Source organism: Hypanus sabinus, chromosome 16, assembly GCF_030144855.1.
Source record: "Hypanus sabinus isolate sHypSab1 chromosome 16, sHypSab1.hap1, whole genome shotgun sequence".
In the NCBI taxonomy this organism is placed as follows: domain Eukaryota; kingdom Metazoa; phylum Chordata; class Chondrichthyes; order Myliobatiformes; family Dasyatidae; genus Hypanus; species Hypanus sabinus.
Genome location: NC_082721.1, coordinates 62,644,281 through 62,663,500, shown reverse-complemented (window position 1 = coordinate 62,663,500; position 19,220 = coordinate 62,644,281). Strand labels below are relative to the sequence as shown.

Below are 19,220 nucleotides of genomic sequence, written 5' to 3'. Positions count from 1 at the left end.
AACCACTGTCCACTTCTTGCAACACCGTGGACTTGCCTCTGACTGTAGGACTGGAGGGATGGCAGATGCTGGAAACTGAAGTGACACATGAGATGCTGGAGGAACTCAGAGGGTCAGGCTATGGACTCACTTTCAAAGACTTTACAACTCGTGCTCGGTATTATTTATTTGCAAATGCACAGTTTGCCTTCTTTTGCACATGGGTTGTTTGTCAGTCTTTGTGTGCAGTTTGTCATTGATTCTATAGGATTTTATTGTTCTACTGTGAATGCCTGCAAAAAATGAATGTCAGGTTAATATATGGTGACATGTACTATATGTATTTTGTAAATAAATTTACTTTGAACTTGGAACATTGAGCATCTGTGTACAACATGATAAGAGGCATAGATCAAAGTGACAGAGAACTTTCCCAGGGCAGAAATGGCTAATATGAAGGGGTATAATTTTAAGATGATTGGAGGAAAGTATAACGGGGGGGGGGGGAGGAAAGGAAATGTCAGAGTTAAGTTTTTTTCAACAATTACCTCTGACTAGTGGGTGTATGGAACACCCTGCAAGGTGGTAGAAGAGGCAGATATATTAGGGACATTTAAGAAAAGCGTCAAAAGACACATGAATGACAGGAAAATGGTGGGCTATGTTGAGGAAAGGGTTAGATTGATTTAACATTATAATGTCACACAACATTGTGGGCCACAGAGCCTGTAGTGTGCTGTAGTGTTATGTTCTATGTTATATGAAAATGCTTCTGTGCAGATGAAAGGTCTTGGCCCAAAATATTGTTGGTCCATTTTCCTCCACAGATTCTTCTTGACCTGCTGAGTTCTTACAGCATCTCGTATATTATCTCTGACAGTGTCTCCTGCTTTGCACTAAGCTCTTGTTTTTGTACTTTTTTTTCTTTTCACTGTCTTTATATTCTGTGTGTGGTGTGTACCAACGTGCCTATTATGCAATGAAATAAATTTTTCATTGTAATGGTACCTCACTTTAGAGGATGACTTGAAAATAAGCCTCAGGATAATTAGCAGAGTCTCTCTAGCCTACACACTTTCATGTAACACACCCTTTTACCTTGCCTGGTTTCCCAACAAACCCTTAGCCAATCTGCTTGAACACATCCAGCCAAGCTGCCCAGATACCTCATAGAGCAGCAGCATGAAGGCTCACTGACCATAAGATATAGGAACAAAATTAGGCCACGCAGCCCATCGAGCCTGCTTCACCAGTCGATCATGGCTGATTTATTATCCCTCTCAACTCCATTCTCCTGGCTTCTTCCCATAACCTTTGATGTCTTTACTAATCAAGAACTTATCAACCTCTGCTTTAAGTGTACCCAATGACCTGGCCTCCCACAAACGTGTATGACAATGAATTCTACAGATTCACCGCCCTCTGGCTGAAGAAATTTCTCCTCATTTCTGTTATAAAGGAATGTCCTGGACTACTCTGGTATTGGAAACATCCTCTCTACATCTTCTCTATCTAGCCCTTTCAATATTCAATGAGATTCCCATCATGCTCCTAATTCCAGTGAGTACAAGCCCAGGGTCATCAAACTGGCCTCATACATTAAACCTTTCATTCCTGGAATCCTTCTTGTGAACTTCCTCTGGACCCTCTCCAACATTAGTACATCCTTTCTCAGAGAAGGGGCCCAAAACTGCTCACAATACTCCAAGTATGGTCTGACCAATGCCTCATAAAGCCTCAGTATTACTGTACAGTAATACTCACTTTTACACTCACAAAATCAATGTCAACATTGCATTTCCCTTTTCTTTTGTCACTGCCTCAATCTGCATGTTAACATTTAGGGAATCCTCCACAAGGACTCTCAATCCCTAGAGAATCCCTACGGCATCTGACGACCCTGTAATCTTAGTCTCAGAGGTTAATATCAGAATATCATTTGCAAGGATCTCAGAGGTTGACATCAGAACATCATTCAGAAGGGTGAATCGTTGTAAGGTGTCAGGCCCTGATGGTGTGTCTGCCTGGGCACTGAAAACCTGTGCCAACCAATTGGTGGAAGGGCTCAAGGACAACTTCAATCTCTCACTGTTGCAGTCGGAGGTTCCCACCTGCTTCAAAAGGACAATAATCATGCCAGTGCCCAAGAAGAGCAGGGAGAGCAACCACAACAATTATTGCACAGTGTCACTCACATCTACTGGGATGGAGAGCTTTGAGAGTTTGGCCATGGCGAGATCAACTTCTGACTAAGCAAAGACCTGGACCCGCTGTAATTTGCTGATCGCCACAATAGGACTACAATGGATGCTCTCCACTCAGCCTTAGATCACCTGGACCATGGCCATTTTTATGTCAGGCTGTTGTTTATTGACTACAGCTCAGTGTTCAATGCAATTATAACCCCAGTTCTAATCAACACACACAAAATGCTGGAGGAACTCAGCAGGCCAGGCAGCATCTATGGAAAAGAGTAAAGAGTCAAAGTTTCGGGCTGAAACCCTTCCTGGTCTGCTGAGCTCCTCCAGCATTTTGAGTTTGTTGCCTGGATTTCCAGCACCTGCAGACTTTCTCATGTTTCTCAGTTTGGATCAACAAGCTCCAAAACCTGGGCCTCTGGACCTCCCTCTGCAACTGGATCCTTAGCTTCCTCACCAGAGACCACAGTCAGTGCAGATCGGAAGTAGCATCTCCCCTTGCTGACAATCAACACTGGCACACCTCAAGGATATGTGCTAAGCCCACTGCTCTACTCTCTCTATAAACACGATTGTGCAGCTAGGCACAGCTCAAATGCCATCTATAAACTTGCCGGTGACACTACTGTTGCTGGCAGAATTTCAGATGGTGAGGAGAAAGCCTCTCCAGGAGTGAGATAGATTAGCTGGTTGAGTAATGGCATAATAACAACCTTCATTCATTGTCAGTAAGACCAAGGAATTGACTGTGGACTTCAGGAAGGGGGTGTTGAGGTGGCACACACCAGTGGAAGGGTAATCAGTTTCAAGTTCTTGGGTGCCAACATCTCTGAAGATCTATCCTGACCCAACATATAGACACAATAACAAAGAAGGAACAGCGGCTATATTTCTTTCGGAGTTGGAGGAGACTTGGCATGACACTAAAGATGCTCTCACATTTCTACAGGTGTACTGTGGAATGAACTCTAGCTGGTTGCATCACCTTTTGTACCTCTGGTTTCTGAATCCCCCACCCCACCCCGACAAACTGCTCTCCACAGATCCACTCATTATGTCTATTATAATCATTCTACACTTTTAAATCTAAATCCTCTGCCTCTAACAATGACTAATAATGGCCTTTACAGATTTGGCACGTTAAGATGGACTCTTGACCTCAAAATCTAGCTTGCTATGATCTTGCACCTTATTGTCTAACGGCACTGCACTTCCTCAGCAGTTGTTCCATTTTGTTCCACTCCCCGTTATTGTTTTACCTTGTTCTACCTCAATACACCGTGTGATGATCTAACCTGTATTAACAGTATTCAAAACAGGCTTTCCACCATTTCTTGGCACATGACAATAATAAACCAGTTTAAATTCTAACTAACATGCTCAGACATTCTTGAGCCAACACTCAGCTAACTACAGTATATCTCCCATAAACTCACTCAAACACAGCCTCATTTTGCCTGCTTATCATTTACCATAACCTGCTCTTTTACTGAGATCGTCCTCTGCACTCACTATCACCCCTCCCTCTCCCAAACATATTCATGTTTAATGAGCACCTGAAAGCAGCTAAGAATGTCAAAAGGGATTTTAAATGTTCTTTGTTCACGAGCGACAAACCTGAACTCACCCAGACAAAAGTGAACAAGACTGGGACTTGGAGAGGGTGCACAGATTTCTGGAAATGTTACCAGGGCTGAGCAAGCTCAGCCACATTGAAAGGCGAGAAAGGTAGGGACTGTTGGAGGCAGGGAAAGTTAGGGAGGATTCAGTCGAGGGAATTACAAATCAAAGCAGGAAATGAGAACAGGGCAACAAGAATTATTTTTACAGAGAGAGGAGAAACAATCAGGATGCCAAAACTGAAAGGGGCTAATGGATTAAATGTAGAATTGTTATTTTTCTTGTTGTATAACTTTCCTCTGCTGGCTTGTATACAATCACCTACAGATATGAAATTGTTCAGTGAATTTTCCAGCAAATACAGTATAGCTACTTCAGCATTTTTCTAGAATTTTAGTTTTCTGTAGCAGGTGTCACACCACTTGAATCAGGCAATTTTCTAGGGTAATTGTTATCTTCTCCTGGAAGGTAGGTGACAGGAAGGAGAATGGCCTGGCTGGCAGGCACCGTGTTGATACTACATCCTACATGCAGATTGGGAACAATGGGAGCTGTGGTGATGGTCAAATCATAGACCTGATGGGTCAAATAGCCTACTTCTGCACCACACTTTTCTTTAACGTCATGATGATAACCAACTGCCTTTCACACCACTTTGGTTCCAATAAAATAATCAGATCCTTGGGGTTTGCAGAGGAGGCATACTGGCAATTCTCTCTGCTGGTGTCACCCTAGCAATGGAGGAGGATCAACAAAGAGTGAGCAAGCATACCACGTCCTTGTTTGTGAAGCCATCTGGGTCGTTCAGGTGTTTCTGCAGAGTCACGCAGGCTGACACCAGGCCCTCAGTCAGCTCAAACCTGAAAGGAAGACACAGGCAAGTGAGCGAGAGATTTGGAGTCTGTCCCATCACATCTCGAAACACAGCAGGTGTGGTGTGACAAGTTGAACACGTTCCCTTGGAGATTTTTGCCCAAGCTTCCATTTTGCATGATTCTTGTTTTGGTCCTTTTGAATTTAAATAAAAATATTTGGGATATGGGGTGGCATGGTAGCATAACACTGCTACAGCGCCTGTGAGCAGGGTTCAATTCCCACTGCTGTCTGTAAAGAGTTTCTACATTGTCCCCATGACAATGTAGGCTTCTCCTGGGTGCTCCGGTTCCGTCTCAGATTCCAGGACACGCGGGTTAGTAGCTCACTGGGTCACATGGGCTGGAGGGGTGTGTTACAGTGCTGTATCCTTAAATAAAGACAAATTTAAAAAATCAAAAATTCTACAACGCTACAACCAAACACAGAGCCAATAACAGTAATCAACACAAAGTAAATTTAAACTTTTCTAACCATGTCGGACCAATTGCGAGAGGGTGGCAAATGCACATGCAGCCAATTGATTGCGCAGTCAATTGAATGGTTTTAACATGGTGAGCTCTCTGCTCTTGCGTGGGCTTTTGAGTTTGCATATTTCTGTCACTCCTGCACTGCAAGTTGTCCATTGTGTACCAGTGCAAACATAACTTAGTATAAACACTTAATCCCATAACACCATTCTCTCTCCTGCTCCGCACATGCATAACAGTTCCCAATCTTATCTAGGGTGACATTTATCCTCTGCAGTACTCAATGGTCCTGGAATACCTCCATGGTATTTCTGGTCACCATGTGCTCCTTCTTCACAGTTACCTGGGCAGGGATATCCCCCCGGAATGTAGCCAGGCAGTCAGCCTGGGCGGAGCCCTTTGCTGCCAGCCTCCAGGACCCAAGGAGAGCCAGCTTTGCCACCCTCAGGAGCAGGGTTACTTGGACACAATCCTCCTTCCTTGCCCACCTTTGTACAAGGTGGCCAGTTATGAAGAGGGTGGAGCTAAAATGTAAGCAGTCCCTGCAGATGTGCGAATAGGACTGCAGCCTCGTACACACCAGGTACATGTCTCTCCCAGCCTGAAGGAACGAGAAAGGACTGGAGCTAAACATGCCATGGGAGTGTTTGATGGAGCAGTGTAGAGAAGCTCTATCCTGTCCCGATCTGCACTGGGATGGTGAAGAAATTGCTTTATTCTATATCTAACTTGTCTTTTCCCTAATGTTTGTTTGGAATTCTGTGAATTTTTTTTGTTTTACAGTAAATTTATTAAAAAAGATTTAAAAAATTGTCCCGCTCTGAAAGGTGTACTCCATAATCCAGACACTGTGCTCTACTCTCTACATAACCTGCGCTGGCTCGACCCTGGAGTACCTCACTCTCCCTCAATCATCAGTTAATGACCCTGCCTCATCGATCCATCAGTCTCTGTTGCTGTGCATGCAGAGATTGCAAGGATTTCCCCTCAGTACTCTAGTTTCCTCTCACATCCTAAAAGGAATGCGGGTCGGCAGGTTACCTGGATGCTGTTGATTACCTCTAGTGTGCGGGTGGTTGGTGGGAGAGTCAGAGTGGGGAAATTGATGGGTACATGGGTTACAGGGAAACAACTGGAGGAATGTGATTGATGGGCTAGTTTTGAGAATCAGCATAAAAATGATGGACCAAATGGCCTCTTTTTCTATCACAAGAGAGTAAAACTCTGTGCTGTACTTGGCCTGATAATGACTAATGTGGAAGTCAGAGGAAGGGTAATACCGCATCTGAGCCTTGGGAGGACTGTCTTGAGACAGTTTGCTGGTCCTGACTGCCTCATTTTCACCATGGTGTCAAGTTCTTATACACATCTACCCTTCATTAAGAAGGCCTTAAAGCTTTCTGCTTCTTTCTCAATGAAAGACCCAACTAGTTCCCCTCCACCAATGCCCTCCCCTGTCTGGCAGAGCTAGTCTTCACCCTCAGCAATTTGTCTTTTGGCTCCTCCCACTTCCTTCAAACCCCAGGGGTAGCCATGGGCCCCAGCTATGCCTGCCTTTTTGTTGGCTATGTAGAACAGTAGTTCTATATGGCCATGTTCCAAGCCTTCCCTGGTAGTGCTCCCCAACTCTAGCTGCACTATATTGATGACTGCATCGATGCTTCTTCATGTTCCCATGTTGACCATGTCAATTTCATCACTTTACCTCCAACTTCCACCCTACCCTTAAATTCATTTCCATTGTCTCCACCACATCCATTCCTAGGATGATGCTTTTCTGTCCTTCTTCCAAGGACAGGTTTTCCCTTCTTCCACCATTGATACTGTCCTTACTCGCATCTCCTCCATTTCCTAGACATCCGCACTCACCCTATCTTCCTGCTCCCATAACAGGGATAGGTTTCCTCTTGTCCTCACCCATCACCCCATGAGTCTTCATATCAACTCATCATTCTCCGCAACTTGTCATCTTCAATGGGATCCTACCACCAAACACATCTTTACCTCCCCCCTCCCCTCCACTCTCCGCTTTCTGCAGGGATTGCTCCCTCCATGATTCCCTTGCCTATTCATCCCTCCCCATTGATCTCCCTCCTGGTACATATCCCTGCAGGCAACAGGAATGCCACAAATGCCTATTCACCTCCTCTCTTACCTCAGTTCAGGGCCCTAAACAGTCTTCTCAGATGAGGCAACACTTCATCTGCAAATCTCTTGTGGTCATCTATGTATCCAATGCTCTAAGAGCTGCCTCCACTACATTGGTAAAACCTGACATAGATCGGGGAACCGCTTTGTTGAGCACCTCCACTGCATCTGCTAAAAAGCAGAATGTCCCGGTGGTCTATCATTTTTATTTCTATTGTTGCTCCTGTTCCGACATGTCGGTCCATGGACTCCTCTTGTGCCATGTTGAGGCCATACTCAAGGTGAAGGAGCAACACTTCATACTCCATCCAGGTAGTTTCAAACTTGATGGCACAAACATTGACTTCTCCTTCTGGTAATCTTTCCCCTCTCTCCCTTACCTCTTCTTCCAATTCACACTCTGGTCAATGCCTTTTTCTCCTCACCTGCCTATCACCTCCCCTGGTGCCCCCCCTTCTTCCCTTTCTGCCATGGTCCACTCTCCTCTCCTATCAGATACTTTCTTCTTCAGCCCTTTACCTTTCCCGTACATCCGGCTTCATCCACCTCCTAGCTAGCCCTCCTTCCCCTTCCCCCACATTTTTGTTCTGGAGTTTTCCTACTTCTTCTCCAGTCCTGAAGGGCCTTGGCCCAAATCAACTGTTTACTCATTTCCAAAGCCTGACCTGCTGAGTTCCTCCAGCATCCTATGTGTGTTGTTCTGGATTTCTAGCATCTGCAGAATCTATTGTTTATGTTTAAAAAAGATATTTTTACATTTTACTTAGAGATAAGCACAGTAACAGGACCTTCCAGCCCAATAAGCTTATGCAGCCCAATTGCACCCATGTGACCAGTTAACTTGCTGGCCTGTATGTCTTTGGAATGTGGGAGGAAAATGGGACATCCAGAGAAAGCCCATATGGTCATGGGGAGAACATACAAACTCCCTACAGGCAGGAGTGGGAATCAAACCTGGGTCACTGGCACTGCAAAAGCATTGCTGCTCCTTTTAATATTTTAGAAGGTAAGACTTTATCTTCTAGAAAGACAGGACAAAGTGACAATGAGAGTTTATTTACATACGTGCGGTTGTCTCCTTCTTGCTCATGGCTCACTGTTTCACGGTGAACGACGGTCTCTGGCTGGCTTTTCACTGCTTTGATTTCTGCCTCTGCTTCTCCCTCCATCCTCTGCACCACCTCCTTCACATGCTCTTTCTTCCTTATGTTCTGCACCTGCTTCTCTTCCTCAGATCTCGGTGGTGTTTGTGTGGCGGTCTGCGTACTCTCAGCCTCCACTGTGGGTTCCGTTGGGGTCTCCAATCTCTTGGCCACCCCTACAGACTCAGCTCGAGTCCTTACACCCTGGGTTTCCTGCAAGGGATGTGCTGGAACAGTCTTGCTCTCTGCCTTCTCCCTCTGTTCTCCTGGAAGCCTCTCACTGGCCTCATGATAATCGCTCTCCGTGCTCTCACCGTCTGACTCATTCGATAAACTCTCAGAGCTGGATTCATCAGAAGATGTGGACTCGTAACTACAGGAAAGAAACTAACACTCAGAAGCATCTTTGCAACTGCTGGGGTCGGGGAATCTAGAACTAGAGGGCATGGGATTAAGCTCAGAGGGGAGAAATTTAAGAGGAGCCCAAGAGGCAACATTTTTACCAGGGTGTTCAGAATGAGATGCCAGAACAAGTGGTTAAGGCAGGGGCATTAACAACATTTAAAAGGTGCAACAAAGAATCTGCTGACAGCACACTGCCAAAACACTGAGCAGCATCTAAGGGAGGAAAGGGATTTTCAATGTTTTAGTTTGAAAGCCATCTGAAAGACACTTGGATGTGTACAAGGATAGGAAAGGTTTAGAGGGACACCCAATTCAGAATCAGGTTTATCATCATCAACATGGACCATGAAATTTGTTGTTTTGTGGCAGCAGTGCAATGCAAGATAGAAACATTACTACAAATGGTCTTGTTCCAGAACATTAACTGTCCATTTCCCTCCATTGATGCCTTCTGACCCACTGGTTCCAAGGCAGTACAGTCAGCCCTCCTTATCCGTGAATTCCGCATGCGCGAATTCAACCAACCGCAAATCGCGAAAACCCGGAAGTGCTCTTCCAGCACTTGTTGTTCGAGTATGTACAGACTTTTTTTTCTTGTTATTTTCTTCTAAACAATGCAGTATAACAACCATTTTACATAGCATTTACATTGTATTAGGTATTATAAGTAATCTAGAGATGATTTAAAGTATACGGGAGGATGTGCGTGGGTTATCGTGGATCAGGATCGAAAAAAATCGGAAGTTCCCTTACTAAGTAAGCTGGAACAGGTACATCCGGTATTATTTAGCATCTGTTAGTCGAACGTTTGTCTGCGTATATAGTATACATTGTACCTTTCTATGCATATAGAACAATTAAGAATGTATGTTTCAGCGCTGGGCTTGGGAACGGAATTTTCCAAGTTTGATCCAGTGACAGACCAGTTCTGAGTGCGCTCTCCATCCGTGGTGGGTTTTTGTGGAGGATCAAAACCCAATAATTAAACCACTGCGTTGTTTTGTAATAATTGCAGCTTTCATCGGGGCAGAGCCTTTCTCACATTATCCTTTAAGATTGTTCTGATCGTTGACCGACACAGCCTAACGCTTTTCCAATGACCGATGGCGTTTCACCTCTTTCCGATTACTTTATTATTTCTACTTCATTTTCAATCGTGATCGTGATTATTTTCAGAGCTCTGGCACCGGGTCCTGATGTCCACCGCACTGAGACAGGTTAAATAACGCCTGGGGTTCTGCTGGGTCCTAAGGTCCAATGCTTTGAGACAGGTTGAATAAGGGACTTGAGCATCCGTGAATTTTGGTATCCGCAAGGGGTCCCGGAACCAATCCACTGCGGATAAGGAAGGCCGACTGTATAAGGTGGTTGGAGGAAAGTATGAAGGGGATAATAGAGATTTTTTTTCTAACGCAGAGAGTGTTGGATGTATGGAATGCCCTGCCAGGTTGTAGAGGCAGATACTTTAGATACGTTTAAGAAACTCTTAGATAGGCACATGGATGATAGAAAAATGGAAGGCTATGCAGGAGGGAAGAGTTAGAAAGGTTAAAAGGTTGACAGTACATCCAATGTAAAGGGCTGAAGGGCTGGTACAGTGCTGTAATGTTCTATGTTCTATATTCTAACTATCCCTATCTTCTGATTCATGGGTGACTAGAGACACACGAGACTGTAGATAGACCTACAAAAATTGGTGAGGGTCAATGGGGACATGCCAAATTTCCTTAGCCTTCAGTGCATGATGATGCAGTGGAGCACAATGAAGGATCTGGCCCCAGAACACTGACAGCCCACCTCCCTCCTCCTGAACTGTCGAGTTCCTCTAGCATTTTAGTTATTTTCCCACGGGTGAATGAGGATAAAATGGACTCCTGTTTAAGACATTGCCCAACTCAGTGAGAGAAAAGACATCTGGAGTAGGAACCTTGACCAGTGCCATGGAATGCAGAGTCAGACCATCAGCCTTGGATACTCACCCCCCATTAACACCAATAAACTGGAGGCTCTTCTTTGTGGGAGGGCTGTCAGAACTTACTCCGTTTTCCTTCTTCTTCATAATGGACTTTAGTTGTGCTCCCTCTGGGGAAACTGGGGAAGAGAAAAGGAGATGGATTCATCTTGGACACCAGTGCATTGTGATGGCCACAGAACATATGGAACAAATCAGTATAGAGAAGGTGCCCATTTCTGCCACCCTGTCTACATCAACACTTTGTAAGGGCTGAATGGTTAGACCTTGTTGTATTAGGGTCTAAATTATTATTTGTTCTTGTATTTTAACTTAATTTATGCTTGCTTATATGTTTGTATAATCACCTGGTTGTTGTAGAATCATAGAGCACTACAGCACCAGCCCTTCAGCCAATCTAGTCCATTTAAACTTATTCTGTCCAATCCCATCAAACTGCACCCATAACATAGGCCTACTAATCCCTTCCATCTATGTACTTATCCAAACCTCTCTTAAATGTTGTAGCCAAACCCACATTCACCAGTTCCACTGACAACTCATTCCACACTCACACAGCCCAAGTGAAATTGTCACCCTGAAGTTCCCCTTAAATATCTCACCTTTCACTCTTAACCTATGACTTCTAGTCTAGTCTCACCCAACCTCAGTGGAAAAAGCTTGTTTGCATTTATAAATCCTTATTTATACCCCTCATAACTTTATATACCTCGATCAAGTCTCTGCTCATTCTCCTACGCTTCATGGAAAGTAAGTCCAAACCTCTTCAACCTTTCCCTAAAACTCAGGTCCTTAAGTCCTGGCCACATCCTTGTTAATTTTCTCTGCACTCTTTCAAGCTTATTGATATTTTTTCCCATAGGGAGCTGACCAGTACCGCCCACAATACCCCAAATTCGGCCTCAACACTGTCTTATACAACTTCAGCATAACATCCCAACTCCTGCACTCAGTACTCTGATTTATGAATGTGCCTGAAGCTCTCATTTTCAACCTATCTACCCATGACAAGGCTTTCAAGAAATTATTTATTTTTCCTCTCAACGTTTTCAGTAATTTGTAGTGTAGCTGGTTTGGGACTTCAGTGGTTTCTTTGTCTGTGAACCCATGTTATGACAGCGTAAATCAAGACCATCCTAGTTGTCCTGCAGACCGTTCTTATCTGAGAAGGTTCTCTTATGTGTCCAGCTTGAACCATTTTTCAGTGTAGGCATGTTTTTTGCTAGAGTGAGTAGGTTACAGTTAGAGTCGGTTACCTGTTGCTGCGTTATGCTTTACTGTCATTTCTTTGTTATGAATGTCTAATAAAACAGATGCAGCAAGATTTGCACCTCATTCTTCACTTCCAGTGAACATTCTGTTCATTATCATCTCCAGATCCAACAAACTTCTCTACAGACCTTTTCCATAATCCTGAATACTTCCTTCTTTTCAAGTACTTATTCAGTTCTCTCACAATAGCTAAAACTGCACCCATCTTATTTTCAGTCATATCATAAATGCTGGAAATAAAAACAGAAATTGTGGGAAAATTCAGATCTGGCAGCATCTGTAGAAACAGTTAATGTCTCATCAAGAGTCCTTTATCAGATTTATTTATAATTTTCATATTCCGCTGCTTCAGGAAAGTGGACAAAATAATCTATGACCCCCATGAATACACAAAATGCTGGAGGAACTCAGCAAAGGCCCTAATTCTAAGAAAGGATGCACTGACATTGGAGAGGGACCAGAAGAAATTTACGAGAATGATCCTGGGAATGAAAAGGTTAACATACAAGGAGTGTTTGATGGCTCTGGGCCTGTATTCACTGAGTTTGGAAGAATGAGAGGTGACTTATTGAAATCTATCGATTATTGAAAACCTAGTTAGAGTAGATATGAAGAAGATGTTTCCAACAGTGGGAGCATACAGGACCAGAGGCACAGCCTCAGAATAAAAAGATATCCCTTTAGAACAGAGATGTGGAGGAATTTCTTTAGCAAAAGGATGGTAAATTTGTGGAATTCATTGCCACAGACGGCTGTGGAGACCAAATCATTGGGTACATTTACTGCATAAGCAGCGGAGCACCCTTTTGAACAGGCTCATTCAGTTCTGCTGTCACAAGGATTGTTACAGAAAATCTTTCCTACCAAATGCAATAAATATATACAATAGTTCATCTCTGTGTGACAGGAGAACACACCATTGTACAATAGTCACTGTTATGATACGGCAATGATGAATATAGAATTGAGACCAGTTTTTTATAAACAAATGAAACATTTATTAAACACTGCTCAATAAAAAAACCCAAAAGTAAACAAACAATTAACTTAACTGGAAGTTAACTGCTATACGAAGACTCGAACAGTTCTTAAAGCGATAAATGTGAACACAGTTCTTAAAAGTGGTAAATGAGAAGGTCCAAATGATTTACACAGTCAATTAGGACAGACTTTCCTGAAGTAACGAATTCCTCGATGACGTGACGTTACTGCTGATCCCAGCCGAAAGATGCCTTGCCCGAAGGATTTACAAAGAAGGAAATAAAAACTGCTTAAAGGAACTGGCCTCCCTTGGTGAATAACGTTGCGTCCAACCCTTTCTGCTCTTACAGCAGGGATTATCTTGGATACAGTTTGCTATCTCTTTGAACAAGGATTCAGTAAGTTCGATCCTGTATTCTCGCCGCTGACACCAACTTCTCTTGATCCTTCGAGTCTCCGTACTTCAATAAATTCTTCACTCTCTGACTGGACTAAACTGGCAGCATTGTGGCGAAACTGCCAGCAATAACCTTTGAGACTTAAGATAGAAAGTAAAACTCCACTTTAAAACAAACCTGCGTCATGAGACAAATACGCAGCATAATGGAGTAACTGACGAATTAAACAACGAACTGACCTCCGTCACAGCAAGGCTTCCCCATTTTATACCTGTTGAAACAGGCTATCACATGATCTCTCACTGGCAGGAAAATTACATCATGTGACCTCACAATGGTGGGAAATTACATCATCCACCATCACAAGACTATTACATCATTCTCACCAGATACTCAATTACATCATGGTCATAAGACAGTCACAAGATAACCACGGGGTATGCAACAACACTGTTTTATTCTTTCGTACATTATTATTGCACAGTATTGCACACTGGTAAATTATTGTGTATATTATTATTCTGTACATTATTATTAATTATTATTATATTTATAGCATTATTTATAATTATTGCTAAGTGTGTTTTTAAATGTTGCTGCTGTTACAAAATAATTTCCCTCTTAGGATCAATAAAAGTACTTATTATAATTATTAATGAGGAGGTTGATAGGTTGTTGATTAGTAGGAGTGTTAACGATTATGGGGAGAAGCTAAGAGAATGGGGTTGAGAGGGATAATAAATCAGCCGATGTGGAGTGGTGCAGCAGACGTGTTGGACCAAATGGCCTAATTCTCCTCCTCTGTCTTCTTGTCTTAAGGCTGCTGCCCTTGGAAGCAATGGGAGGAATTTTGCAACTGTAGTTGGTTGGCCATGTGGCAAGTGAGTCACTCAAGGAACTATCAGCTGCACCCTGCACATGCGGCTCGCCTCCCACTACGTGTTGTCAGTAACGTCAAGGACAATGGGAGTGAAGGGTTACCTGGTCGTGTTGAATCGTCTGCCGACGGGTTGGTGTCTCCCTGTCTCACCACAGCCGCTGGGGGCAAGTGGTGGGCTTTCATTGTCCCTGGAGAACCCAGCGTTTGTGGTGTTTCCACTGCACTGCAGATATCAGCGATAGGAAGAGCCTGAGGTGCCTTGGTGACCCAAGGGGGTTGAGCAGAAGGGACGATCCTGTTTGTTTCATGAGAGGCTTGAAAGAGAAATGTTATAAAATGAGACCTTTGCCTCATTGGCTTACAGAACCACACAGACAGCTATTTGTTCCTTGGGGCGGCATGGTAGTGTAGAGGTTCATGCAGCACTATTTCAACATCAGCTGTAAGGCTGGAGGTTCAATTCCAGCCGCTGTCTGTAAGGAGTTTGTATGTTCCCTTTGTGACCAGGTTTTTTACACATTCCAGAAGTATACGGTGAGCATTTTACATTGGTGCCGAAGCACTGCACAAGCACTTGGACTAATGCAAACAACACTCCAATGTGTGTTTCAATGTGCATGTGACACGTAAAGCTAATGGGTGTGCAATCTATTGATCGCCTCCCCTTGTCAGGTGAAATGCAGGCACGTTTGATTAGTGAATCTGAGGCAGCTTAATGAACAGTCTTCTTGAGGAACTCAGTGGGTCAAACAGTGTCTGTGTGGAGAGAGCCTGGAAACACACAGTCAACATTTCAGTAATAGTTTTTCCCCCTCTAGTCCATGAACACTACCTCACTATTTTGCTCTCTTTTTGCACTATTATTTTTTCATAAATTTCTTAACAGTCATAGCACAGAAGCAGACTCTTCAGCCCATCTAGCCCATGCCAAATCATTTAAACTGTCCACTCCCATCGACCTGCACCAGGACCACAGCCCTCCATACCCCTACCATTCATGTACCTATCCAAACTTCTCTTAAACATTGAAATCGAGCTTGCATGCACCACTTGCTCTGGCAGTTCGTTCCACTCTCAGGACCCTTAAATAAATTAGTTTCCTCTCATGTTCCTCTTAATCATTTAACCCCTAATCTATGTTGAAGTCCCACTCAATCTCAGCGGAAAAGGCCTGCTTCCATTTACCCCATCTATAACCCTCATAATTTTGTATACCTTTATCAAATTGCCCCTCAATCTTCTACGTTCCAAGGAATAAAATCCTAATCTATTCAATTTTTCCTTATAACTCAGATCCTCCAGACCCAGCAACACCTTTTCTTATTGTAACTTACATTAATTTTTTTAATGTATTGAACAGCACTGCTACCACAAAACAATAAATTTCATGACATATTAATAAACCTGATCCTGATAATACAGATCGAAACCCTGAATCAGGACTGGACTCTACTGATGTGGGATTTTGACACAAAGTATCTACAATGCCTTTCCCACTATAGATGCTGCTCATTCTGATGAGTTCCTCCAGCATTTTGTGTGTTGCTCCAGATTCCAGCATCTGCAGTCTCTTCTGTCTCTCTCTAGCCACTACTGTCCCTCTCCTAGGGTAGGAATGAGATAGTCATGTATTTGGGGGCAGACCACACTTGGAATATTGAGTACTGTGTAGGCCTCTGTTAGTCTCGATAGTTCATGGATTTGCACCTTGGAAAGTTTCCAGGGCACAAGCCTGGGCAAGGTTTTTTTTTTATGGAAGACCCACAGTTGCCTAAGCTGCAAGTCTCCCCTCTCCATGCCACCAATGTCGTCCAAGGGAAGGTTAGATTGAGTACTATTCTGAACGTCTTATTATTGGAAGGATCTGGTGCAGAGGAGATTAACCAGGATGCTGCCCTAGATTGGAGAGCATGACTTATGAGGACAATTTGAGCAAGCTAGGGCTTTTCTCTTTGGAATGAAGGTCAATGAGAAGTGACTTGATAGAGTATACAGGATAAGAGGCATCAATCAAGTAGATAGCCGGAGACCTATTTCCCAGGGCAGAAATGCCTAATAAGATGATTGGAGGAAAGTATAGGTGGGAATATCAGAAGCAAATCTTTTTATAATGAGATTGGTGGTGCTAGGGGTCATGACAGAGGCAGGTACATTAGGGGCATTTAAGAATCTTAAATTCTTAATTCACATTGATGATAGAAAAATGGAGGGTTATGTAGGATGGAAGGGTTAGATAGATCTTAAGGAGGGTAAAAATTCGGCACAACATCTTGGGCTGACGGGCCTGTACTGTTCTCTAGCTGTAACACCTTGTTCTGCATTCTGTCATTGTTTTCCGTTGTAATGTACTGTGTATGAAATGATCTGTACGGAAAGCAGGTTTTCACCGCATCACTAAACCAAGCAAACCAAATGGAGGTGTGGAATGAGGGAATGGAGGTGTGTGACCCATGTGTAGGCAGAAGAAATTGAGATTAATTTGGCATGGTGTTCAGCATGGACATTGTGTGTCAAGTGGCCTGCTGTCGTTCTGTACTGTTACCCGTGCTGTTGCTGCCCTGGAAGTGTGTGATGGGACTATGTAGAGGCAGCTTTTACTCTGTGGTTAACCCAAACTCTGGGAATTCATCAAATTTTTGGCCTTGTTTTGAGTTATGAGCAGCTTGCTGTTGTCTGTCTGTGGGCCAGAGGATGTAAGCGAGTTTTCCTTCGTCATCTTTTACATGGGATTTATCAACAGGAACTTTCACCTAGTAGTTTAGGCAGGAGTCAGTGCAGTTATAGATCCAAAACTCACAGTCTGAAGCCCCATCTATAATGGGAAAGGCTTATACTTGATTTCAGATGAGTATGTGTTCCAGTTCAAACACATAATTCCACAATAAAACCACTTCCCCTTCAGTTTCATCTCACAGAATTCCTGTCCCAATCAGTTTAAATTCCCCGGCCAGCTACACATCCACTGCACAGCTGTTGATGTCCAAGTGAGCCCATGTTCTTACACTGCCAAGGTCTGGATTCAGACGTCTGGAATTTAAATGCCATGGGGGATTGGTAGATGGGGGAAGGGCCTGAGCAAGGTGTGTAAGACAGAGGCAGAGGCAGGGGGAGAGGTGGTGGAGTGAGGGGGTGTTGTAGGGTGGTGGGAGAATGGGGAAGTGGGATCCTGAGAAGAGGGGAGTGGAATTTGACAAGAACAAGATATAGGTATATGACCCAGGGGAAGTGGAGTTTGGGGCCTGACTGATTGGGTCGGCGGGGGGTGGGGGGGGGGGTGTAAAGGAATATGGGAATGCTGATGGATCCAAGCAGAGAAGACAAGAGGGATCCTGGGGAGGTAGGAGGAGGTCAGAGCAACCAGGGAGTTACTGTTCTGAGGTGTAGAAATGGGCAGGGTGAGAGAGAGAGAGAGAGTAAGAGTGAGTGAGTGAGTGAGTGAGTGAGTGTGTGTGTGTGTGTGTGTGTGTGTGTGTGTGTAAAAATGTGAGTGGAAGAGATATACAGAAAGTGCGTTGTGTTGAAAGACATAGAGAGAGGGTGTGTGAGTGTATGTGAGTGGGTGTGTGTATGTATGAATGATTGAGTAGTATATGTATGCGTGTGCACGAGTGTGTGAGCATATTTATAATTGTGTGTGTGTGAGAATGATTGTGGGTGAGTAATGTGACTCTGTGCATGGGTGTGTGCCAGTGAGTGAGTATTTGAGCAACTGTAGAAATGAATGAGTTTCCCTGAGATGGAGGGGCCGGGGGGGGGGGGTGGGGTGGTGGTTGGAAAGGGGAAGGAGAGAGAGGGAGAATGTGAGTGTGTGTATGAGTGTGAGTACAAGAGTGAGTGTGAGAAAATGTGAGTGGGTGAGTGTGGGAGTGAGAGATACAATAAGGTCATTTAAAGAAACTCCAGGTGGATGAAAGTGAAATGGAGGGAATTTTGAATGCTAGGGGGCATAGTTTTAAGGTGAGGGGGGCAAGTATTTTTAAAAAGCAGAATGGTAGGTGTTGGAACATTCTGCCAGGAGTGGACAGGTTACAAAGGCATTCCAGAGGCTCCTAAATAGACACTTGAATATGCAGGGATGAAGGGGTACGGATTATATGCAGTACAAGGGATGAGTTTAATTTGGCGTGGTGCTCAGCACAGACGTTGTGGGCTGAAGGGCCTGTTCCTGGGCTGCAGCATTCTGTGCTCTAGGAGAAAACTGGATCAGTGGCGTCGGTCTTGCATCGATGAGCTGAATCTGCCAAAGGTATTTTGATGGGGACGGTTGCTTTAGGCCATAAAATGTAAAGGCAGAATTAGGCCTTTCAGCCCATCCAGTCTGTTCAGCCATTCAGTTATGGCTGATTATTATATTAAGCAATAACTGCAGATCATCACATTGCATACAGTCAGTCTGCACTGCGCTTTCCTTGTAGTGAATACACTGTGTCTTATTACTGTTTTAGCTTACTCGATCTCTAGGTACTCTGTAAAGATCTGACCTGTATGAAGTGAAACTTCTTGGTACAGGCGATAATAATAAACTCATTCCAATATTACCTTTCATACAGTGGTCAATGGGTATAATCAGCTCAGGGATGTTCTCAACTTGTGCAAAGTGCTAGGTGGGAGGAGGAAGGAAGAGGGAGGGATAGTGGGAGGGAGGGAAAGAGGGAGAACAAAAGGGAGAGGAAGAGAAAGAGGGAGGGAGAGATGGGAGAGAAGGAAAGAGAGATAGAGGGAAAGGGAGGAATAGAGGGAGGGGAGAGGGAGGGAGGGATAGGGAGGGGAAAATGGAGGGAAAGAAGAATGAGGGAGGGAAGAGAAAATGGAGGGATGTAGGAAGGGAGGGAAAAAGGGAGGGAGGGAAGAGGGGAAGAAAGGAAGGAGGGAGGGAAGAGGG

The 19,220-nt window shown here is 44.0% G+C and overlaps 1 protein-coding gene across 7 annotated transcripts in view; it reads right to left on the bottom strand.

Annotated features, from left to right (window-relative positions):
- The window catches only part of kank2 (KN motif and ankyrin repeat domains 2), a 223,291-nt gene that overhangs the window by 101,962 nt on the left and 102,109 nt on the right, over nt 1-19,220 (bottom strand). For 6 of the 7 annotated variants that reach the window (XM_059991928.1, XM_059991927.1, XM_059991931.1 and 3 more), the window contains 4 exons: nt 14,440-14,652; nt 10,815-10,926; nt 8,354-8,803; nt 4,570-4,657 (listed from right to left, as the gene is read on the bottom strand). In XM_059991928.1, coding sequence (XP_059847911.1) covers nt 4,570-4,657; nt 8,354-8,803; nt 10,815-10,926; nt 14,440-14,652 — 863 coding nt within the window. The remainder of the gene's footprint in view (nt 1-4,569; nt 4,658-8,353; nt 8,804-10,814; nt 10,927-14,439; nt 14,653-19,220) is intronic. The other variant, XM_059991932.1, reaches the window with a different exon arrangement.